This window comes from Pygocentrus nattereri, chromosome 22 (assembly GCF_015220715.1).
Source record: "Pygocentrus nattereri isolate fPygNat1 chromosome 22, fPygNat1.pri, whole genome shotgun sequence".
In the NCBI taxonomy this organism is placed as follows: Eukaryota; Metazoa; Chordata; class Actinopteri; order Characiformes; family Serrasalmidae; genus Pygocentrus; species Pygocentrus nattereri.
The window spans coordinates 17,454,244-17,479,127 of NC_051232.1; the positions used below are offsets into that span (position 1 = coordinate 17,454,244).

At 39.6% G+C, this 24,884-nt stretch overlaps 1 protein-coding gene across 5 annotated transcripts in view; it reads right to left on the bottom strand.

Annotated features, from left to right (window-relative positions):
• Nucleotides 1–536: 536 nt before the first annotated feature.
• The window catches only part of trim2a (tripartite motif containing 2a), a 53,711-nt gene continuing 29,363 nt past the window's right edge, over nucleotides 537–24,884 (bottom strand). For 4 of the 5 annotated variants that reach the window (XM_017709373.2, XM_017709369.2, XM_017709370.2 and 1 more), the window contains exons 2-12: nucleotides 17,402–17,580; nucleotides 15,964–16,204; nucleotides 13,899–14,050; nucleotides 12,090–12,270; nucleotides 6,993–7,722; nucleotides 6,529–6,632; nucleotides 6,216–6,383; nucleotides 5,859–6,027; nucleotides 5,539–5,609; nucleotides 5,049–5,189; nucleotides 537–3,718 (exon numbers count right to left, since the gene is read on the bottom strand). In XM_017709373.2, the coding sequence (XP_017564862.1) occupies nucleotides 3,566–3,718; nucleotides 5,049–5,189; nucleotides 5,539–5,609; nucleotides 5,859–6,027; nucleotides 6,216–6,383; nucleotides 6,529–6,632; nucleotides 6,993–7,722; nucleotides 12,090–12,270; nucleotides 13,899–14,050; nucleotides 15,964–16,204; nucleotides 17,402–17,535 (2,244 nt within the window). In that variant the 5' untranslated portion in view covers nucleotides 17,536–17,580 and the 3' untranslated portion in view covers nucleotides 537–3,565. Of the gene's footprint in view, nucleotides 3,719–5,048; nucleotides 5,190–5,538; nucleotides 5,610–5,858; nucleotides 6,028–6,215; nucleotides 6,384–6,528; nucleotides 6,633–6,992; nucleotides 7,723–12,089; nucleotides 12,271–13,898; nucleotides 14,051–15,963; nucleotides 16,205–17,401; nucleotides 17,581–21,201; nucleotides 21,532–24,884 lie in introns of those variants that run through there. The other variant, XM_037532787.1, reaches the window with a different exon arrangement.

The following is a 24,884-nucleotide window of genomic DNA, read 5'->3' on the forward strand; positions in this document are numbered from 1 at the left end:
TATGAGTCTTTGTGTGTTAAAGTAGAAGGGTGCATACTTTTTTGGTCTTCATCCTTTAGTAACATTTAGTCATCATAAACATGCACTGGCCACGTGATGGAGCCAGTGAGTTCTCAGAGAGCAAAGGAAAGATGATGTACAACTGGGGTGCCCAACGTTTTGTCTTGGTGGGCCAAAGTGCAACGTATCTGGTGGTCCAATGGTCATAAAGACAAAAGAGTTTACAAATCTTAAGGTAAAAAGTTGTTTTCAAGATGTATTCTAAAACATTGCACTGTGTGATGTTTCAAAATACCTCAATAGATACAAATTTGAAAAGAAAAATGAGTTTAATACGTTACTCCGTTTCGCTCTGTCATTGTGGGAGAGGGTGGGTTTTAGGGGCACTTTCGGTTTGACCAAACCAGGCATGTCATTGTTAAATAAGTGGTGAAGTTCAGTGTATTCTATTATTAATCTTAGCGCTCTAATTCAAAAGAAAACTTTTCAAATCTCTGAAAATTCCTAAATAAACATTTTAAAAACACTTTCTAGGCTTTTCTTTTGGCCAAATAATTTTTATTCATGTGCTGTACATCATGTTGAGCAAAGATAAAAGAAAAAGTGACCATATGACCAAAGCATTCAGGCCACACTGTCAAATGTAGCACACATCTGCCAGATGAGTGCTGTGCAGAATGAAGAGCGTGTGTGCAGTGTCTGCTGTAAAGTTTTGGAATGTATGGAGAGACACCACGTTAAGACGGTGCTGTACATAAGCATAAAGCTAGAGAATGAAAATGTAAGCTTATGCGTTAAGCAGAAAGAGCAAAAAGGTGCTCAGTTAGCATGTCCCCCCCCCCATCTCATATTCCAACAAACCCCACCTCCTTTATCTCTAAAAAAAAATTAAGGGCGTTCTCAAAGTTTCCAAAGAATTTCCAAAGATGGTTTATCTTCCCTCAAACATCAGCGAGTCCTCTGAATTATGAGGTTGTTAAGTAATTGAAATACTGAATGTTTCAAGAAAGCTAGTACATCACAAAACTAGCAACCTCATCAAAATACCCCACCCAAACCAGCGAGCTTTGTGTGGCTTTGGCAGTAACGGGCTACAATGTAGAGTAGCGAGAAGTGTAAAATAGTTTTGCTAGCTTTGCTAGTATTCCAGTTTCATACAATTTATACAATTTATTTAATGTACAGAAGTGTTAGCTTTCCCGTAGCATTATTCATATTTCGAATGCATAAAAATCTCATGATTCAGAGGATCCAAAATAATGCACAACCTCAGATCTCTATTGGCTAACAGTTCGTCAGGGAGATCGTAAGCAGGGCACCAAAGCAGCACGTGATACTACCAGCCAATCGGAATGGAGGAGGAGGGGCTTGTCAGCATACGGCAAAAAACATGCGACTAGGACGATTCTTCCTAAACTATTCCAAGTGAGCACACTGGAAAACGACAAAGAGTCAACATTATGGGCACTTTTGATTCATTTGGCATCGTGGTTAGGTGCGCAGAAGGAAAATGACACGCCAATGTACATAAAAAACGACCACAGGTTGATTTTCACATGTAACAAACGCAGTAGGCCACAATGACCGCAGTCTTGAGATGTTTCACTTCTAGTAAAGTGAATGAACGTCGGTTTTGTCCTGCCTCAGATATTAACAGTGGCCTGAGATGTTGCACCATTACACATTAAGCAAGAAGAACTGGTGATAAAAGTTTCTAAGACTTCAGTATTTTACAGCATAATGGTGGATTGATCTGACAGATTAAGACATCCAGCACTGAGGGACAAAAAACACACAGTAAGGAGGAAAAAGGTTCAACAAATTAAATACAAACTGAGTTTATGGCCTTATAAAAAAACACCTTAAGCCAAAGAGTTTCTTTTTTTAGTTTTAACGCATTTTTCATTAAGTGCTTCCCTTTCTTGTTGCATATTATAGGGTAAACATTACAAAGACCTACATGCTTGAATCACAGAGACACTCCCTTTTTTGTGGGTTACACAGTGAAACAGACAAGATGACAAAGTTAAGAACTGTTAAGATATTTTTTGTCCACAATCATCCCAACCAACTGTGACCCTGTGAGGCTGTATGTGCGTTTTGCTTTGTGTAGATGCAGTTACATCCCTTGAAATATTATGCTTGTATTTAAGTGCATCAAATATTTTTTAAATTTTTTTAACCCTTTTAGATGACCCTAAAACACAGTGTTCAAGTTCCTCTTAGACGGTCTAAATCAGGTGAACAGTAAAATGTGTTTTTGTACAGAGATTACTTTTAGAACAGAGGCCTGTTTCACAAAGCCAAATTTCTTGCTTAGCTGGCTAACTTCAAACTTAGCCTGATCTAGCACTGGCTTTTCTGAGCAGGTTATGCTCAAGATTGTGAATCGTAAACAGCTCTTGGACCAAACTGTGCCAGCCTAACAGTGGAGGTTGACCCTCTGCTCCTTTCTAGGTCATATTTTTTTTGCCAAGTGCTGCAAGTCAACTTTTAAACTTGTTTATATACATATGCAACATTAGAAAGGGAGAAAACCACAACTCCAACCAATTCACTTCTTTGTTGCATTTGGGCTGAACAACCAATTATGCAATATTGCTTTATGCAAAATATTAAGCAATTATTGTAATTTCAAAAGGTACCAAAGTTAACACAGCGACAGTGACAACTGTCTACTATGAACTGTCTTTCTATATATTTAAAGTCTACACTTTGGTGACATCAACAATGCGCAGACCAAAAAGCCTTGACAGAGCTTTTTCTGCATGTTGGGATAGACTTGTGCAACATGCAAGCTCTGCATGTACAGCAACAGGTGCTCCTGAGCCACCTTTTAAATGGCAAAATGTGACACGTGACACCTTACAGCTAGGCTGTTCACACATGCACGGGCAAGTGTGGACTGCATCATTGTAATCGTGCTGTTTGGGGACTGGGCTGTTAAATTCCACTATAAAATGAGTTAACCGTGCCTGCATTTGTTAGGTGCGGTAAAACTGAAACTTATTCAGGAACTCTGACTGAACATGCTTCGTGAGACAGGCCTCAGGACTTAATCTGTGGTCAGAAATCCAGCCCATAGAGTGGTATCTGTGGGTAAAACAGGTGAAACAAGGCTGGCCCTTGTGGAGAACTGTTTTAAAGTCAGGGACTAATTTCCCAAAAGCATATCAGTGAGCAGTGATCATGTGAACTATTCAAAGAATCACTGAAAATGTTACTGGCTCTATCAGTAATCAGCCTCAAAGCTTAAACTCTTGTTTGTTTCTTTCTCCAAAACTCCAAAACTGCATTCTACCAAGCACTATTTCAGTATCAGCTCCCAGGATATACTCAAGACATCCACATGCTGACAGCTCCCTCCATGTATGTCATCCAAATCAAGGGACATGTAGTACAAAGGCTGTTTCAAATCTTAGTGATCAAAAGGAACAGGTGCATAGGGAAGTGGTGCCGTGACCTGAGGGTGTTGTATGGCACAGAGAGAGGTGTCATCGTCCTGGAAGATGAGTACAAACGTCTGTTTCTCGGGCAAGTGAGGGATAAGGGGACAGGGACAGTCCTATTGGAGATAACGGTAGACTTTGAAACAGTGGTTCCCCGAGTCAGCCACCACCACATGGCCATCGGAGGTGAGGGCCAGTCCTTGTGGGCCGTAGAGCGGGTCCGCTGAGGTGTTGATATAGGAAAGGAATGAGCCACTACCGTCAAACACCTGGAAAACAAACAGTTGTATAGAGGTTTAACACAGACTTAGCATAGACAGTATTTATTTTTTAAGAGATCATTAATCAGAGCTGGGCAACATGACTTTGTTGATGGTTATCATGATAAATTACATTACAATAGTACAGCAAAGCATACTCAGTCCTGTTTAACTGAATCTAGTGCTGAGCAACATGTGAGACACTCCTTTGTATTAATAGATTTTAACAGTTTTTTAATGGACTACTGGTAATTTCTTGTCTGTTCCAACTTATCAGTTGTCAGAAAAGTCAATATGACAAATCTTTTATTATGAAATTTTCTTGAAATATTGTGATATATTTTTGCTATATTGCCCACCACTATCCTTAAGGTTACTATAAATACTTTACTGAGATAATAATTAAATATTATATAATCATATTTATATAACATTACTAAAATATAAAAAACTTATTATTATTGGTTGAGCAAGGTATAAGCCTTTCTCGCATGTAATAGCCTATATAAGGCATTACCTCTATGTGGTTCCCTACAGATGTATAGTTGTATACATTTTCCTGTTAGAATATGAGGGAAATGAGCAGCATGTTTTATAACATGAGGCATTATCTTTTTACGCTTTTATCATGTTGATATTGTGTTTTTCCACTGGCTATGTTGCACCATGTGCAGGTTTGTGTACAGCCGCAAGTGGGCATGCTTCTGTACAAGCCACCAAGCCACCAACTGTGGAGACCTTCAGGGGTCTCTCCTCTCTGACATGAACTGGAAGCTCCTGTCCAGACCAGCCTGACTTTGCCTCGCTATGCTTACATGGTTAGATTCTGTGAATTTTTGTAAGAAGAAGGGAACGAGTGCCATTTATTTTGCTTTTGCTTGGTTAGTCAGTTTTGCAATCGTTAGTTGTTCTGTTTATTATTTAAGGCAAATGTTTGTCCCTGAAGCTACGTTTCCTCACAGCAGCGAATAACTGGCTATTAAAAGCATGTCAGGAAAATATAAATAAACCTGAGATAGTTTTGTTTAAAACAGTGTCCAGTGTTTGCATTGGTAGCAGGTCTGGGGGGAGAACCCATATGACCCTAGACCAGATCATAACAATATTTAATACTACAAGTATGTTTTTATTCTATCTTACTTAAGTGAAATAGAGGCTAAACTGCAAACAAACACACTCAATATGACCTTTCAAGAAAGCCATGGAAACATGGCATTAAATACAGCATGGCTCAGGATTAAAGCCATGGACAAGGACACTGATTATAGTGCTCTTCTTGGTGAATTAGAAACACAAAACTACTAATTTGATGTATGTGTGGGCATTAAAGTCTACTAACCTGTATCCTGCTGTTGCCCCAGTCAGCTACTATGATATTGCCATTGACGTCCACTGCAACTCCTGTGGGGGCGTTAAATTGGCCATTTCCCTCCCCGTTGGAGCCGAACTTCAGCAGGAACTCTCCTTCTGGATTAAATACCTGCAAACATCAAGTTAAAGAAACTTACATTCTACATTTAGTTATACATAATAATAGCACTTACAGTTCACCGGGGCAGAAATAGCACATTTAGCACTGACTTGTGCCATCCTATAACATTGCCAAGACTTCACTCTACTGCCAGTGCTTGACAGTGGGGAATGCATGGATTTGTGCTTATTTAATACACCACTTAGCAATGGGTGTGACTGAAACAACACAATAATTTGGAGGGGTGTTTTATTTTGGTACCATGGTAACGGCCCATTTCAAAGAACTTTATTCTTCTAATAAAAAAGTAAAAGGCTTTCAAACATTGGATTAAAGAATTATTTAAGTAAGCACATACCTTCACAGAATGATTATGGAAATCAGTTAGAATGATTTCATTATTCTGGTTGACTGCTGCAAAATGAGGACCTAAAAAGGGACAAAACAAAAGAGAATGACAGACAAGAATGTTTCTATTGTAAGTTTAATTTTATCACAACAAAGTCATGAATATTAAGTACACCCCATCTTTGGTTCTACATTTTCCATTACATTAATGAGTATCCACTCTACTGTAAACTCTCTCTGCCAAAACTGGCTGCATAAAGTGCTACAATGGTGCAGATTCACTTGGGCACATGTCAGGAAATGTCCTGTAAACATCAGTATGGAATATACCTGCAAACTGTTTGTCTCCATTACCACGGTTGCCAAACTTGGTGACAAGTTTGCCATTCGGCTGAAAGATGAATACACAGCAGGCTTTGTTGTCCACCACGATGATGTGGCCATTCCGGTCAACCGACACACCTTTTGGACCCATAAGCTTCCCTGAGCCGATCTTAGTCTGACAGAGGACACAATGAGAAAGGGACACAAAAGCAAACATCGTGAGAGAGAGAGAGAGAAACAAAAACTGAATGTGTAATCTTTAAAAATGTGTAAAGTTTACTCATATATATTTATAGCAACATATTTAAATGTATTACAACTGCAATATACTTTTGATATTTTATGTTTTTTTTCATTACTCACCTTAAATTTGCCATCACTGGAGAAAATACTGACCCATTTGTTATCATAGTCTGCAATGATGATGTCACCGTTGGGGTGCACAGCAACTCCAGTGGGCCGCTGAAGTTGCCCTGGCGACCGGCCCCGCACTCCAAAGCGACTTTTGAATTGCCCATCATTAGAAAATATCTTCAAGAGGTCAAACAATTACAAAAACATCTTAAGTACGGTCGTGAAATACATCAGTTTCTTTTACTGTAAAATGGTAACAACTTAGGAATTATTAGTACATTGCCATTGTTTTTTTCATGACTTGGCATGTACAATCCCTTACCTGAACACACTGATTGTTACTGTCTGCTATTAAGACTCTTCCAAAATTGGAAGCTGCCACTCCCTGCAGATTGGTGAATTCTCCCTTATTTCTTCCTTTGGTCCCTACAACACAAGCCAAAACATGGTTCATACATTAGGGAGTACTCATAAAAAGGCCTAGTTTATTATGTCTTGCTCTGTATTCTTGTACATGAATTATTAAAATCTACGCCAGCAAATTGTTATAGTCAAAAAAAAAAGGCATCTCCAATATGGCTGGTCAGACCATCTGTACAACATGTACACTGTAGAGTGCTTAAACATTTTTAATTGACATTTTTACACAATGTTGCTGAGGATTAATTTACTTTCACAAACTGCTGCATGCCTGATTTCCAACAAATGTTTAAGGTTAGGATCTCCATAAGAAAACAGGTGTAGAATGACAAAATATCCATTTCCCCCAGCGGTTCACATATGTACCTATTCGGAACATAAGGTCATCCTCGATGGGATTTTCCTTCCTCCTGCCTGAGCTGTACATGCTGGCAGGCCGTTTGATGGCACGTTGCTTGACGTGGCCACTGCCTGGTGACTTCAGCCTCTTTTTGGCCCCATCAGCATTGGCTGAGGGGTCAGCAGCTTTGGTGGCGCGGATGTTGAATGGGCTCCCGCGGATGTGGTGTCCGTACAGTTTTAGAGACAGTGTGAAACGTCCCTCGTGAGGCAGTGTGTACGGGAACTCATAAGTGCCGTTCTTGTGGTCTACAAGCTCTCCTTCGCCAGCTGGGGCCCCGTCTTCCGCCCCAATCAGCTCAGCCGTCAGCTGGGCACCACCTGTCCGGCACAGACCGCCATCCTTATCCTTGGTTGTTATGGTGATAGAGGTGGGCCGCCCAGCAGTGCAGTGCCGCAGGCCTTCGCCTGTAGCTACTGTTTCTCCAGCGATGGCATTGGTGGTGACGATAGCGCCCAGGTTGTGGATGGACTTCCTCAGGCCCTCCGTCTCAGCCAGAAACTCCAGCTGGCCGTTCTCCTCTGGCCGCAGGGGCAGCTCCTGATTGGCAAGTTCGCCCAGGCGCTCGCTCATCTGCTTCTTCACGAGCAGAACCTCAGCCTCAGAGCCATGGCTCAGAGCCTGCTCAGTGAAACTGCAGCTGCTGCGCATGCCATCCTGACCCTGCAGCAGAGAGGCCAACTGCGTCTGCAGTACCTGCATACAAAAACACATTTACTTACTTATATGAATTTACACCTATTTACAACAGATACATCACTGTGTGTGAATATGTGCAGCAGCCTAATCAGTGGGTTGTTAGAAACAGACAACTAAGCTAACTTTCTTACTCATCAGAAAGTGTTCATGTGAATTAACGTTAGTTTAGCACTAACAAAATACCAAAAAATCTTATAAGGTGTTTTTTTCCCTCATGACTTGACATTTATGGCCCACACTGAAGGTCTTTAATAGAAGCTTTAATAGTCCAAGTTCACCTCTATTTTATAACGATACAGAAATGTTTGATATGGTGAGAAATGTAATGCATTAATATTCCACACATTTAATTGTGAATACTTGAAATTCTCAATTCATGTCTCAATTCTGGATTCTGCTTGTGCTATCCAAAGGAACCTTGGCTGTGATGTCAACACTCCTTTGTATGGAAACCTTTCCGGGTCTTTAAACAGCCTTTGGGGCAAAAGATGTTCAGAATGTGCTTTTTACAATAGTTTGGAACAGAAAACTGCCATTCTTCATACCAAGGAAGACACTTTGACGGTTGTGAAGTTTATGTTGTAAAATGTACCCAAAGTATTTGCAAATACTCCTTTAATATCAACACTTTACAAGTGTTTCTCAATACAAGTTCAAATTTCTAATGAGTGAATAGTGTTTCCAAAGTACATATAAACAGATGATCCCTAAAGCCCAGGCCAGGAAAGAAACATGTATCACCGAAAGCAGCCAAACACACACACAAACACTCAGAGTAGGTTTTTCTTGCTGTGGAGCAAAAACAGGAAAGCACCTGCAAACTCATACTCAATTAAAAATGTCAAAAGAGTTGTGTAACAGTGCCACAGAAAAAAACATTTATGGTTTCCTAAACCAACCAAACCATACTAGAAACATTTTACAGGCTAAAAACCTCCACACAGATTTTAGAACAATTTAAGTCTCTTTCAGAGATCCATACAAACTTGAAAACTTTGCAAACGATTCTTGCTATGCAGGAATTAAATTATATTGTTTTTGGGACCCACTGCACGTAGGGTAGCAACACCTTAGCTACCACCTGGAATTCCACAGCAATGGCCTAGTAACACCTTAGTGTTAATGACCTGAGGAAACAGCAACATGGATTTGTTTTAACAAGCACCTCTGCAAATTGCTAACATGCTAACAGGCTTATCCAGTAATATTCAGTGTTAAGTATTAAATTTAAGAATTTACTTAATTGACTGTAAAAATGTAGCAAACAGTATTTTACCCTAATGACTATTACAAACTTGAAATGTCCACTTTTATGCTGGAACTGCTGGAACTAGTATCAGAACTAGTCTGGGTAAGTTAATAATAATAAATATTATTATATAATAGCTAATGATAAATATTAAAACCTCAGTAACATTATAATGAACATTAGCAACAGCAAATTCAGCTAAGCTTACATTATTGTTAATGACAAATACGGGAAAAAGACAGAATGTTGGCAACATCTATAAAAAGTGAAATGCATTAAGATGCATAGAGAATACATTTTTGAAAACAAATGGGATGTGAGGTGCCTTGACATTCCCACCTAGAAGGGGGCAAACATGACCATATTTTATCATTATCGTGATAATATGCTTTCTTGAGTATATTGTGGCATCAGCATCTAAAGAAGCAATCAACTGCAAGTTTCTTCTCTAGAAAGTGTCCTGTTTAATTGGATTTGGTGTAGTGCAGTATGTAAAATATGAATTGATTTAGAGCAATTAATTAAATGTGGCATGAGTTTTGCCATATCGCCCACTCCCACCCATAGTGCGTAGTACATGCACCACCAGACATCACTCACACAACTACAAAACACCCTCCCTCATTTTTAACACACAAGATGGTCAGAAATGCACACCACACAATACAAACGTCAATAGCTATACAGAACCGCCTGAAACATGAGCAATAATTATCCAATAAAGGTGCTTTCCTGTAATCAATGAAAACTGATTCTGTCTAGTCTGCTATAGTAAATCTCACATACAGTCACGTTTTATGTAATCATGACCTCCACCGTATCTAGCCTGCATGTGAAAAATGACTAATATGACGGCTTATTTACTTACAGCTCAACGCCTTATGCCTCAACGTTATCTTCAGTCTTTCCACACAACCAAGGCTTTAAGGCTGACAGATACTTTCTCCAATAATAATAAGTAACATACTGTACATTGAATGCATGTCTTGTTATCATACCTGTTCAGGCAATAACTCAAAGGACACAACACTAGTAAATTCAAATCAGCAGTAATTAGATGGCAAAAGTGTTAAAGTATTCTGGAAGCTTTGAAAGGCAAGCTGTTTAGTTAAGTTTCCTTTGTAAAAGTCTCAGATTGCTTTCGTTGAAGCTTAATTGCCAAAATGGCTCAAAAGAGATCAGATCCTCTAGATGACATCAGTTCAAATCCTATATATCACAACAGCTCCCAGCCACCTCACCTCCAGCTCCTCATCGCCGTGTTTATCCATCAAAATCAACTCAGAACTTCAAATTCTACTCAAGCTATGTCACTAGTCCTGTTGTCTGTGTCTTCAGCGTACAGCCTGAGGCCAGACTGCTCTGCGTGGGGCTGTTCAGCTGGCTTTCCTGGTGAATCATTCCCATGTGACACAACCTACGCTGCCAGGGCTCCAGTTTGAGCCACATGGTAGCCTGTGCTGCGTAGTTGCATGACATGTTTAATCATCTACTAGTACTGGATGGCGGTGTCACACTGTGGGAGGATCCAAGGTGGAGGTTGTATAAACATTTAAAGCAGAATAAAGGGACATTATGAAAATCTATGTAGTATGCAAACTACACTGATCGACTCTTCTAAATATCTGCAGCAACTATTTGTGCATTTTGTACATTTTAATTACCCAACAGCAATTTAAAGTAGTGAAAAACAGAAATCAAGTCCCACTAGAGTTCTTCTGCAATGAAATGATACGGACATGCTTCCACAATGAAGACTTGCCTGTCTCATCTGGAACAGCTCCCCTTTTATGGAGTTTTCATTTTATTTTGTAAACTGCAAAGTTAGCAAGACCATTAACAAGGTTTTTTTTGCACACAAAGTTTTGTACACAAAATGCACTAAAACACATATAGAGAGCATATAGGGAGGTAAAATGTACGAGAGTGGGTAGATTTAACTTATCATATTCCCTGCAATAAAAACATTTTGTTGAGAGAGAGAGCATACAGGACAGAAAATGCACAAGACAGCACAAAATGTATTGGTATAGATTATTATAAAAATAAGTATGAATATTTCTTCATGTAAAAAATTTGCAAAAAATGCTCATTAGAACAGAATACAAACCCAAGTCAAATGTAAATGAAGAAATGTCCCGGCCCAAAACCCCATGTTGTATGTGAAAAAATATTTTATAGCAAGAAGGAGACAGAGTGATAGAGCATGCAAGAGAAATGCAAGAGTAAAAAAAATCTACTTAGTAAAGAAAAATCGTTCATTAGAAAACAAACTTGAGCTTGTAGATGCATGTGAAAAATCTCCCAGGGCCCAGCCCAAAACATGGCCCGAAACACAAATTTTGTGCCTCCAATTTTAAAAGAGTGTGCAGGATCAAAATCTAGCAGTTTTTCAAATAAAAACAAATTTACTAAACTAAAAATATCTAATTTAGAAAATAAACCTGAGCCTAATGTTGCAAAAAAATGGTCCAACCACAGCCCAAAATTTTCTCAGGCCTTGTCGAGCTTGGGCTGGGTAGCAGACCTCTAAGCCACACATGCTTTTCTGCAATGACTTTAGATGTTTTTTTGTGAGGCTGTATAATAACACAGTACTGTGATTATATTGCTACATGCTACAATTATGGTACCTCTATATATGTATTTAAAGCAGAGTGGTGAATCAACGATGTGGCTAAAGGTCTGGAATATTTTGGCCAGAATAATTGACTTTTTGTGGATTACATAAATATCTTGATTAATCAAAAGTCCTACAGAAATGCACATCTGAACCTGCGATTAGTCAGAATGCTCACAGAAGAAAAAAAAAAAAAAAGCATGAGTAGTTATGGGGCTCGTTCACTCTTAAAGCCTGTGCAAGTTTCTTTTACTCATGCCAGTGGCTCACATTTTTGAGCTACAAGATACCAAAACGCTCCTAGCTCACTTTAAAGAATTGATAATTAGCAGATGCATCAGACCTGTTTGAGCATCTAAACACAAAAAGGCACAATGCATGGCATACAACAAGCTGGGAATGAGAGTTATCACATTAGGTAGATCTATAACAGCAACTGGTTTGAACCTATTCAGCCAAATCCAGTCTCTGCAGGGCTAAACTAAATATACTCACTTTCTGTTTGAGCCCATAGTTGACCTCCAGCTCCATAAGCAGGACGCTCTTGCGTACATTGAGTGTCTTCTGCAGCTCATCAAAGGTGGCATGAATGTCTTCCTCGATTGAGCTCTTCTGATTGGTCAGCTGCTGCAGGACCTCCGATAGCACCTGCAAGGCAGAATCGATCTCCGGAAGTCTAGAAAGGACAAAAGAGACAATGAGACGAAGACTTGTTCTTCCTCTGTTGCTTTTACTCCATCTCTCTCTCTCTCTCTCTCTCTCTCTTTCTCTCTCACACACTGTTTAAAGTTTGACATACACCTAGGAGCAATATATTGTATTCAAGATATGGCAAAAAGACATCAGTACTCACAACTATACCCTAGATGTCAAAGTGGTACAGTCTAGTAATCTGATTACTCCAGTAAAGACTATGCGGAGACTGATCAACCTTTTGGCTGTAGTCATTAAACAAGAAAGGACCATTATTTTTGAGAACACTGCCATAAAAATTCATACATTCAGTACAAAATTAATTCCAAATTCATTTTGAATGCCTAGATTAATTAAATAGACACTTGATCGCCTCAAACAAGAAACCATATATTAACCAGTCCGCCATTGTTTCTGATGATCAGTTATACTGGTTTTTGTTTTCTTTTCTGCACCTTTCTCATTAAAAAGCCAAGTTATGCTTTATTTTCCTTTTAGTGACCTCTGAATTTTACATAATGGGCTTCAAGCATACCATGCTTATATGATTTTTACAGAAAAAATGTCACATATACAGTTTTTCATTTCATATTTTCACTTAATATTCTCCGTGGTAGCACTCTATAGTCTCTTGATCCTTTTGAACGTATTCAGTAGGGATGGCTTACATGGCAAAAAGTAATACAATTTCTATTTATTGTCCAAGATTAGGGGCAGCCTGGGTTCGCTTCCCCAGCCAGGTGACCAGGGTCCTTTCTGTGTTGAATCTGCATGTTCTACGTGTCTGTGCGGGTTTCCTCCAGGTGCTCTGGTTTCCTCCCACAGTCCAAGACATGCAGTCAGGCCAACTGAACATGCTAAATATGTGTGAATGTGTGTATGAATGTATATGTCTGTGTGTCTGCTCTGCAATGGACTGGCAATCCTGCCTTTCGTCCAGTGACCGCTAGGATAGGCTTCAGCGAGCCAGAAGGAGAAGCGGTTGAGAAAATGTGTCTCTGAGGTTAAATATAGTGTGGGGGGGGTGGGGGGGCGGGGCATAAAATATGAAATTTGCCATAACTTTTGCACAGGCAAAAGTTGCCAATCTTATTTTATTTTCATATTTGCTGATTTTTCTTTTTCTACATCTTGAACACAAGAACTGTCCTTTTATAATGAATGGACCAACAAACATGCTCCAATCATTTATGGGATAAAACCTCTTTACATTATCCTATATTAAGAGTACAGAAAATGTTTGGCTTCTGTTGAAAAGTTACCATTGTGGAAATGTGTATTTTTCTTTGGAAAGTGAGGACATGACTGTATAATATGTAATGGTATAATCCAATCAGCTCCTTGTTACTATGCAGCTTTAATTTGACAGTGTAGTACCACTTCTTAGTGTTTGCAAGCTCAACAATTGTTCTGAATTAATCATTAACTATTCATTCAAAGTATTTTTAAATGAGACATGCAACTGGCCTGTTTGCTATGTGCTCAAGAAAGAAAGCTGATTTACAATAACGAATTACAATAACACATAATCCTATTACCCGCTTTTAATATTAGAATCTTTTATGCTGGCTGCTTATTTATTGAGTCCACAACCTTCAGTTGACTGCTTACCTCTTTTTGACTGCATCTAACTGCTCCTGCAGGGAGGCTTTATGCTGTTCCAGGACGTCTTTGAGTGGGACTGTAGCATGTTCTGCATGCTCTCCACTGGTGCACTCCTCACACATGGCTGTCTCACATGGTGGGCAGTAAAACTCCATCACCTGCCAAAGGCACTAGCCATGAGCTCAAACTGTTTCAGTTTAGTTCACATGCTTGAATGAACACAAAAAAGCCAATACAGAAGAACCAGGCATGGTAAAAAAAAACTCTTCTCAAACAGCTTACTGTAGAGCTATGCTACTGTTGAGATAAAGAATGCCCTGGGCCTCACTGCGAAAGTCTGGAATGTCAACATTCCTCCAGTGAGTGAAACAGTACAGAGGAACAAGATACTGAACATTCCAAAAGATAAAGCTCTTAAGAAACACACTCAAGCTTGCGTTTTCCCAACCGTAACCTTAGAAACTGTAATAACAATGTTTTTAACAGTCAAATTTTTAAAGGTTGTATCCCACTAAGAGTTATTATTTGTACCACTCTGCTCGACTGTATGTTCTTGAGACATTTCTAGACATCATGTATTTGAAATTATGGTAAATTTTAAGGTTTAGTCTTTCATATGCATCATGCATGAGTATCATACAACTGACCTAGGACACAAAGCTGTAGCAGTTACTACTGCTTTATATTAGTGGCAGGTGATGTGAGGGGTGTTCACTGATTTTGCAAAGTGCAACAGTACAGTCACCTTCATCTTCACTCCTGCAGATTTCAACATAGTTTTTGTACAATTATCTTTAAATGACAATATTTTTTCCCTATAGAAATGAAGGCCAGAACTAGTTGGGCTCCTATTGGTGCTCAACATTTATATCACCAGGATAGAAGCACACTAACAACACTCAGTTAACCACCTAGGATGCCCTTGCAACCAACTAGCAACACAAAGCAACCATCCGAGATACCACGGTAACCTCTTAGCAAGACCCTAGCAATCCCCTAAAACACCATTGCAACCACCAAGGACACAACTGCATGCACCTAGCAACACAAAAGCAACCAACTGGCATACCATAGCAACACCCTGGTAGCCACCTACTAACCACCTAGCAACACCAATCAGCAACACTGTAGCAACTACGTGCAATGCCATGACAACTGCCTAGCAATACCCTGGCAACTAGCAGAGATGCTATAGCAACTGTTTAGCAGAAGCCTAGCAACTCCCTGGGATACCATAGCAAGCACCTATCAACACCTTCACAATCACCAAGAATACCATGGCAACCTTGTAGCGACACCCTAGTAAAGCAATCACCTGAAACACTGCTTCAGCCACCTGTGAATTCATTGCAACCACCTAGCTACACACCAGCAACCACCTGGGATACCCTGGCAACACCCTAGTAACAATTTAGCAACCACCTGGAACACCTTTGCAACCAGTAAGTACCCTAGCAACCATCAGAGATACCATAGCAACTTTTTTAGCAGCAACATAGCAAGCACCCTTGCAACCACCTGGAATACCACAGCAACCACAAAGTAATATCCCAACCACAGAAACTACTTAGCATCCTAGCAAACAACAGGGATACCATAGCACCAGGGATACCATAGTACCAAACACCACAGCAATGTCTTGGGAATTGCCTAAGTTGCACAATCTCTTTCTAGTAAATAACTGTTATTGTTTATAAGTTGTTTATTACTTTAGTGTTCTTCCTTAATGTGTAATTTAACATTTGGGCTTTATCCAAAAAGGTGGAACAACACTGAAAAAGAAAGCATATTTCTCAGTGTAAATTTAACATGTAAAAGTTTTTGTGATTTTTAAGAATTATTTAAGCTGTTAAACTACAATTTGTTTTAGGGACATTTACAAGCCATTTTTGGGTCCATCACTATGTGCATGATGTAGTAAAACCGATATCATGGATAAATATTACACTGCTATTCATATTCATATATTATGAATATTTTCATAAATTTTGCTTCCTATTAGCTTTTGCACACAGGGCATGTTGCACTTCCAAAAACTGGGGGTCATGGCGTGTAGCTTCAGGAATCATACATTGCCTCCATGGTTGGGGCAAGAGAGTGGCTGTCCTGTAGCCACAGCATCAATGGAGTCAAGTCCTGCGTGCTCGTCTCCACGGCCACTGTCCGGGCTCCTCTTCAGCACCTCCATCAGGTTGGTGATGAAGAAGTTGCTCTGCAGGGCCGCCACACCTTTTTCTGGCAGAATGGAAGTTTGGCGGCACACAGGGCACGACAGCGTCAGGCTGTGGGCCGGGATGTAGTTCTGCAGGCACCTGAAAGACAGCACAGCATAATGTAGACCACATAAACAAATACAGCACAAAGTTTATCATCTGCAGAAAAGGGTTGGGTGGGTTAATGATCTGATCCATCTACTTCTTAAAGAAACAAATATATTTAACATAGAAGTTGGCCTGAATACATCTCTTCAGTAATAAGTACCTTTCAAATATATAAATTCATTTTAAAATCTGTCAATTATCTTAAACAAAAGTTTCACTCACTATTAAAAATTCCTGCATAATTCAGTCATTCAGATGTAAACAATGTCATTTGGAGTGGTTTGATGTGCTCCGTTCTAGTAAATCTGGAGACTTAGAAATGTTCACAGTGGTGGTGAGAAGAACCGTACACAAAATGTTTAATGCCTCTAAAAGTTACCACACAGAAAGTTAAAACTTGAAATAATTAAGAACACTCTGCCTGATGTCTGAGACATTGCTTTACAGTAGGTTTGAGATAAGATTTTGGCCTAAAACATACATTTTGTTATTTACATAAAATATTTATTTATGAGAAGTAAACAGTACCAAACCTTACAAAACAGGACCCAAACAAAACTTACTTTTTTCTGATTTACTGCTATTTTACCATTACAAACACTGCATATAAAAACTCACAAGCCAAGTTTGGGTTCACTTGTGGTTTTGGACAGTAAATAAAATGGCTAGATTTGTGTTGTAGACATTGTAACACCTGGTTCCCATCACCACCACTGTAAAGAAATGAGTCAAAATGAGTGTAGTTCTCTACAACCAACCATTTCACACCAAACCACCCGGAATGACTTTGTTTTAATGCTTTAATACTTTAATACTTTACTTGAAACTCCTTACTATGAACTATGATGTCAATCATTTTTAAATACTAAGATGCTTCTGCACCCGATTCTCTTGTACCAGCGCAACATATGCTAACAACACCAGGCTGATGGTACTTCTGTGCTGAGAATGATCCACCACCCAAATAATATATGGCCTTATGGTAGTCTCTTTCAATCCTCATTGACAAATGGGGTAGAGGATAGCTGATCAATCGTGCAGTAGCAAATGGGCTACAGTGAATAACTATAGACCTTACAATGTGCACCTACATAATTGGTGTCCTGTTAAAGTGGCTGAAGAGTACAGGAAGAACCTACTAAATAACCTGGCAACCTTAGTGTATTCTAAGGTAATGAAAGCCCATACCTTTCGCAGAAGGTGTGGAGGCAAGGGAGGACCTTGGGGTTGTCGTAGCGATCCAGGCATATGCTACAGATCAGGAACTGCTTGTCGATCTGACGCACCACAGGGCTTGGAATGGTAGAGCTTTCACTGGCCATCCTAAAGCTCTCACACAGCTCTCACACTCTCTCTTTGCCTGCAGCCTGCACGGAGAGAGAGAAAGAGAGGGAAAGAGATGGGGCTATTGTTGTAAAACACATCATAAGACACAGCGATACGACCACAGACAAAAATAAAAGTTTAATTTAAAAATATTTTGCCCACAGAAGGCCAGCAGGGGTCACTGATGACAAATTGTATCCACTCTTGCATGTAGACATACACATTGCTTGCTAGAGATGGACAACAGTACTGACTTTTTTAATCACTCTGTAACCAAATAATATAAAGAATAACTTGATAAAAATGGTGACATCTTTGTGATATTTCAACAGTTTAATGAAAAGATGAATTTGCTAAAGGATGAGGATAGGAAGTATTGACAGTATTGATTGTCTGCCACTACACCAAAACAACTTTTTGCTGTAAGGTACTTCAAAAACTAGACTGTCATCTTTACAGTCCTCCCTAAGATACTTGGATCTAGAGGCCCTCAAATTAAGCTTGTTGTCTTTCACGCCTCTATTCAATGACTCTCTGGCTTCTTCTGAGCACACTGCTTAGGCCATGCTGTAGTAAGAAGGAATTAAAGAGACTAGAGGGGTCAAATTCAGGTCATGGCACAAATGAAGGAGCGTGAACCGGCACTGCCCTCTACTGGGATCCAGTCTGGAACTGCAGTGACTTTAAATTGGTCAAGGAACAGTTTGACCAAAACTGCCAATTCAGCTAACAACAACTTTGATCAATGACAACTAGCTGCTATCGATTAACATGGTGTTTGCCTAATTGCTGTTGTTAGCCTTTATTTACTGCACTTTAAACTGAACTGTTCCACTACTATTTAAATGCATGCAGTAGGCCTAACTCTTGTTGGATGGTGCTGAATAACAACTACCAAAGAACGGACTGAAGGCAACTGAAGGAGAACAAAGAGGCAAACACGATTAATTAAGAGACCCTTATTAGTCCCACAACGGGGAAATTTCACCTCCGCGTTTAACATATCCATGAAGTGAAACACCACATACACTCTAGTGAGCACACACACACTAGGGGGCAGTGAGCACACTTGCCCAGAGTGGTGGGCAGCCCAATCCTCAGCGCCTCCGGGGAGCAGTTGGGGGTAGGTGTCTTGCTCAAGACACCTCAGTCATGTGCTGTCGGCTCTGGGATCAAACCGGCGACCTTCCAAGGCTGGATCCCTAACCTCCAGCCCCACGACTGCCCCAAATGAAATGCTCTCTAGGAATGCTCAGCAAATTGTTCAGGAGCTGGTGTGCGGAAACTGACAGAACAAGACATCACTGCGGCTGTACTGCCAATCTATAGGAATAATGGGGATTATTTGTCTCTTTTGGGGAAGCCAGTATCTCAGTAATTCACACATTAACGTTAGCTTAAAGAGTGGGTTGTTTATCACAATTCATTTAACATCATGGGATTCTCTACATAGACCTGCACTATTTTCAAAAGTGTTCACCCATCCAAGTCATTGAATTCAGGTGTTCCAATCACTTCCATGGCCACAGGTGTATAAAATCAAGCACCTAGGCATGCAGACTGCTTCTTCACACATTAGTGAAAGAGTGGGTCATTCTCAGGAGCTCAGTGAATTCCAGCGTGGTACTGTGATAGGATACCACCTGTGAAACAAGTCCAGTTGTGAAATTTCCTTGCTACTAAATATTCAACTGTCAGTGGTATTATAATAAACTGGAAGCATTGGTAACCACAGCAACTCAGCCACAAAGTGGTAGACCATGTGAAATGACAGTGCCGAGTCAGCAGAGGCGCATAGTGCGCAGAGGTCACCAACTTCCTGCAGTGTCAATCACTAAAGACCTCCAAACTTCATGTGGCCTTCAGATTAGCTCAAGAACAGCGTATAGAAGTTCATGGAATGAGTTTCCAAGTCCGAGCAGCTGCATCCAAGCCTTACATCACCAAGCGCAATGCAAACCGTCAAATGCAGCGGTGTAAAGCACACCGCCACTGGACTCTAGAGCAGTGGAGACTGAGAAACACGCTTCTTTGTCTGGCAATCCGATGGACGAGCATGGGTTTGCTGGTTGCCAGGAGAACGGTACCTGTCTGACTGCACTGTGCCAAGTGTAAAGTTTGGTGGAAGGGGGGATTATGGTGTGGGGTTGTTTTCCAGGATTTGGGCTCAACCCTTAGTTGCAGCGAAAGGAACTCTTAATGCTTCAGCACCAAGAGATTTTGCACAATTTCATGCTCCCAACTCTGGCCCCTTCCTGTTCCAACATGACTGCGCACCAGTGCACAAAGCAAGAATAGCAAAGCATAAAGACATGGATGAGCGAGTTTGGTGTGGAAGAACTTGACTGGCCTGACCTCAACCCGACAGAACACCTTTGGGATGAATTAGAGCAGAGACTGGAGCCAGGCCTTCTTGCCAAACATCAGTGTCTGACCTCACAAATGTGCTTCTGGAAGAATGGTCAAAAATTCCCATAAACACACTCCTAAACCTTGTGGAAAGCCTTCTCAGAAGAGTTGAAGCTGTTATAGCTGCAAAGGGTGGGCCTAAATTATATTAAACCCTATGGATTAAGAATGAGATCTCACTCAAGTTCATATACATGTGAAGGCAGAAGAGCAAATACTTTTGGAAATACAGTGTATATACACGTTCAATACTAATTTTTGAGGATTTCAAAGTGGCCTCAAAGTTAATTGCAAAAGGGCACTTAGATTCCCTTGCAGTAGCATAAGCAGCATAAAAATAGATTTGAAAAAGTCTCGTACAGCTAAGCTTTCAAGCAAAGGAGTCTACAGCACTCAAGAGATGTTGCCAGAAGCAAGCAGAAAGCAGCCTTCACAGCAGTAAATCATTCAGTGTAAGAGAAGAAAGGAGGAGGCTATTCTTTTACAGAGTGGAGTGCTGACCCTTAGAGCCAGTCCACACTCAGTGCTAACTGAAGCTCGACTATGCAGCTGTAAAAGTATGTGTGTGCACATGTACATCTCGTTAATGCCTGCAATTTCTAGAAACAGGCTTTGAGAGTCTTTGTACAAAGAATAAATGGCTATGGTGTGGATTTATGCAGTCGTAAAACTGAAAGTGAAGATCCCAGCTTACATTTATTGTTATGGAAGGCAGTAATCTTGTGGGAACAGTACCTTCCTACATACAACTGAGAAAGACGTGATGATATACTCTCCATCTATAAAAGTAGACCAAGGTTGCCCAACAGTGGACATCATGGCATGGTCAGAAAAATGAGAGCTGTCCAGTAGGGGTGTGACGGTACACTCTGCCTATGATTATCGACACTGGACACACTTGAGTCCCAGGACTGATTCTGGGCTTGTCTGAGGGAAGGGCTCAATGTCTCTTATTTGCTTTCACACATCTGAACTTTCTGCATGCAAGTTTGCAATATTATCTGTTATAAACCCTCAAACACTAAAGAACAGTGTAATCGTGTTACAGAGGTTGGCGAATATAACATTAGAAGTGTTGCCCAAGGACTCATGTTGGTGTAGAATGGTGTGCTTGTCTGGATGAAAAGTGGTTGGATAGTTAACACCTCTGCCTTCTACACTGTAGACTGGGGTTCAATCCCCACCTAGGCAAACACCCTACACTATACCAATAAGAGTCCTTGGGCAAGACTCCTAACACTGCCTTGGCTTACCTATGTAAAATGATGATGATGTAAGTCGCTCTGGATAAGAGCGTCAGCCAAATGCCGTAAATGTTAATGTAAAATGAAAAATCAAACTTCCTTCTACCATGTGGAGGGCAGTGGTATTATCCACTACGCTGTACAACCACAGTGAGATCACTGTATCCTGAAAGGTATTATTTTTTTCTGAAAGCGAACCAACAGACAGTCCAAGTTTTTAAACCTATGTAAAGCCATCTAAAACAACATGTTTTGGTGTAGTCATGATCTGGTCTGTGTTTTTCAGAGATTAATGCGTGATGCAGTTAGGCCTGTATTATATCTACTTATTAATCTGCCAATTATTTTGATATTTATTCAATTAATGTTGAAATAAGGACAACTGTAGGCCTGGAGCATCTCAAACCTCCAGTGTCACCTCTCTCTCTGTCTCAGCCAGACATGTTAGAAAGGATGAGTCATTCACTCAGTCAGTAGGTGGATATTGCTGACCTTGAGCTACAGAAAACCACCTTGCTCGCTTTAAATATTACAAAAGCATTTTTCTGAAAGTCAACAGTCAAACTCCCAACCTCATGCAAGCTACAAACATGGATCATATCCACATTGAGCCGTCATCTAATACAAGCATAGCTTAACTTTTATGAAAAAAAAAAAACTCATCAATAATTCTTACAGAATAAATGCCTTTGTTTTCATAACAATCATGAGTTATAGTGATGAAGGCCTGGACTGCATGAAAAACAGCACTGTCTGCAAGACTGTAGTATCTTAATTCTATTTAAATAGATTTTCTAGCCAGACCGATTCTTTTCAACATTTTAATGGGTAAGGCTAATGAAATTCAAGGTATTTAGCATAGCCTATACACTATGGAGAAAAATGCTTGTATTGATTTTCTCATTGCATTGTCCTGCATCTTTAAGCATAGTGGTTAAAATGCAACCTTTAAGTCATTCAGGCTGAGAATGCAGATAAAGAATGCAACGCTACTGCAGTGGGGAATCAACATAGTCTGTTTTTTTCACAGTATTTCAGCTACAATTCCTCTAAATTTCAGCAGCGTTACTCTTGAAATAGTACTTCTTAAGATTATTCTATACCATAAAGAACATACTAGGCAGAAAAATCAATGTATCAATCAATTCCCTGAAGCAGTAACCCTGCATCTTTACATCTAAGATGCCTTCGGATCTAAGAAGAAACTAAAACATGGTGTAATTCCAAATTATTTCTATGTCATAGCTAGAGGTGGGCGATATGGAAAAAATGTAAAAGTTTTCACGATACATACGATATGACACAATAGTTTGTCTGACATGTAATAAATTGGAACAGACAAAGCAGTGCCACAATACTATTTAAATGAATATGCAAGTAAACCATAATAATTCCTATAATACAATTACTTTAATTCAACATTTCACTAAATCTAATTAAACAGGACCAATAGGCCTCACTTAGTAATCAAACATGCAGTTGGGAAGTGGTTTTAATACTGGAGACACCCATGATATTCTCAGAAAAGCATATTGTGGCATATCGTGAAGCAGTTTATCAAAGTAAAGATTACTAGATTAATATTGTTATATAGCCCAGCCCTGCTCATAGCTCATTGAAATAAGCAGAGAAATTCTGCTGGAATTAATTCTAACTCATTCTAAAACACTTATGTTTGTAAACAGATTTCAAATGAATTTGATGAAAAGTTACTGATGTGCATACAGTTTCGTTTTGCCGAAAGAAATAACTCTTTTTGCTACGTATTTGTAATTTATTGACATCGAAACGGACATAAGTCAGAAGTGCAGACTCAAAGCTCTTGATACATAAATAAAAACCGACTGGAACTGTAAATCATTGAGTAACTCACTATATAATTACATATGAAATTATATAATTGCATATAAATAGTACAGCAAATCGACTACAAAGACATGATATCTAATAGCTAAGAATGCTGGCTAAAATTCAGCTTCTGATTCATGCAGACGGACATCCTCACTGTTAAACAGACCTAGTCTGAGACATAGGGAACTTGACAAAGTGCAGCATGCTTATATAGGCCAGGTCGAGACTCTCTGGATCAGCAAGAGCCACTGAAAACAGTACAGAGATCCCGGCCCTGAGGGCATCCGTCATTCCATTCAAATGAACTGGAACATAATTCAACCAGAGAAGGAGACCATATCGCCATAGCAACGCAGATAAAGCAAGGAAAGGGGGTCAGAGACATACGATCCAGAGCAACAGACGTGAAGGAATGAGAGGCAGGGCCTGATTCTGATTCAGTGGGAAACGACCTGTCTGACTCTTTCCCACTAAATTTATAGCACAAAGAGAACAGATCTTCTTTCAGCTGTGCTTCATGAACTTGACAATAAACACGACTAATAAATCACAATACATCAAGACATTTTCTCAGTATACAATATGCATCACAGTATTTAGCTTCTCTGAGGTTTGTGAAGTTGAACGGTCAAAATGGGGCAGCAAACAATGATTTATAACGTTTGTGTGCAAAATCAAGCTACTTAAGAAAGAAAAAGAGAAGAATTTAAACAAAATGATTTGTCTCAAGTCATAATTAGTGAATCTGCAGCATTACTCATTTGATGTCTACAGTGCAAATGCACTGAAATGGGCACGATGGATACCTGCAGTGAACTATAGCTTGTACTAAGGCATGGAAAGTGCTTTAACACTGCAGAACAATATTCATGCATTTGAATTTAAGCAAACCCTAAAAACAGGCCCAAACTCCAAAATCAATATGTGAAGAACAGCATTTTTGAGAATATTATGCAATTCTGTTGTGACAGAGCTGTCACACTAGGCAGCTTCTTTGGGTGGCTAAATTCTAGCCAATGTGCATACAAACAACACATGATGTCAACCCACACTTTGAAGTTGGTTCTGCACAATCTCATTGCAAATCAGCTCATTGCCTCCATCACCTAATGGAAACACTGGACTTACGTTAAAAATACGTTTGCAGCAGAAATCGGAATATTGTGGACAGTCATATAGACATAACTGCATCGCTGCAATGCATTTGCTTGAAATTTTCCACTTAAATCGGTCATTAAGTACAAGTTATTTTATCAGCTCATTTATCAGCTTCAAAAATAACACAAGCCTCAACCGAAAATAACACAAGCCTCAACAACTACATATGACATTTTTTGCCTTTATTAGTCTTTGCTTATATATTTCCTCCCAAGTTCAGACTAAGAAGTTGGTTTCATTTTCTGCTTGTCAGTCCATTGTTCTAAGAACAGCAGCTGCTTTTTTGTTTGATTAGCAAATTTGAGCTGAGTTCCCTCCTTACAGTGGAAGAATGGCTGTGATTTTCTCCTCTCTCAAAGACGAAAGCTTTGAGTGCTGTTTATCTGATGGGAAACAGTTTTAGTGGTCTACCAGTAATCACCTTGCAGGTGATTGTTCGTTCTCTAGTTGTCTCTAGCTTTTCAATATTTTTTCAACTCCAGATTTGATGAAAAATGAATAACTAACATCCAATGAAAAATGAATAAATTGTATTTAATGGCTGTTTTGAAAGGATATTACATTAAAGAAAGGTGGGCTTTGGCTTTTGCACACAGTGAATGGGTGTGTTCATCCATTTATTTAGTTCATACTGTAAATAAGACCAGTAGGAGAATTTCAAATACACATTAAAATCAAACTAA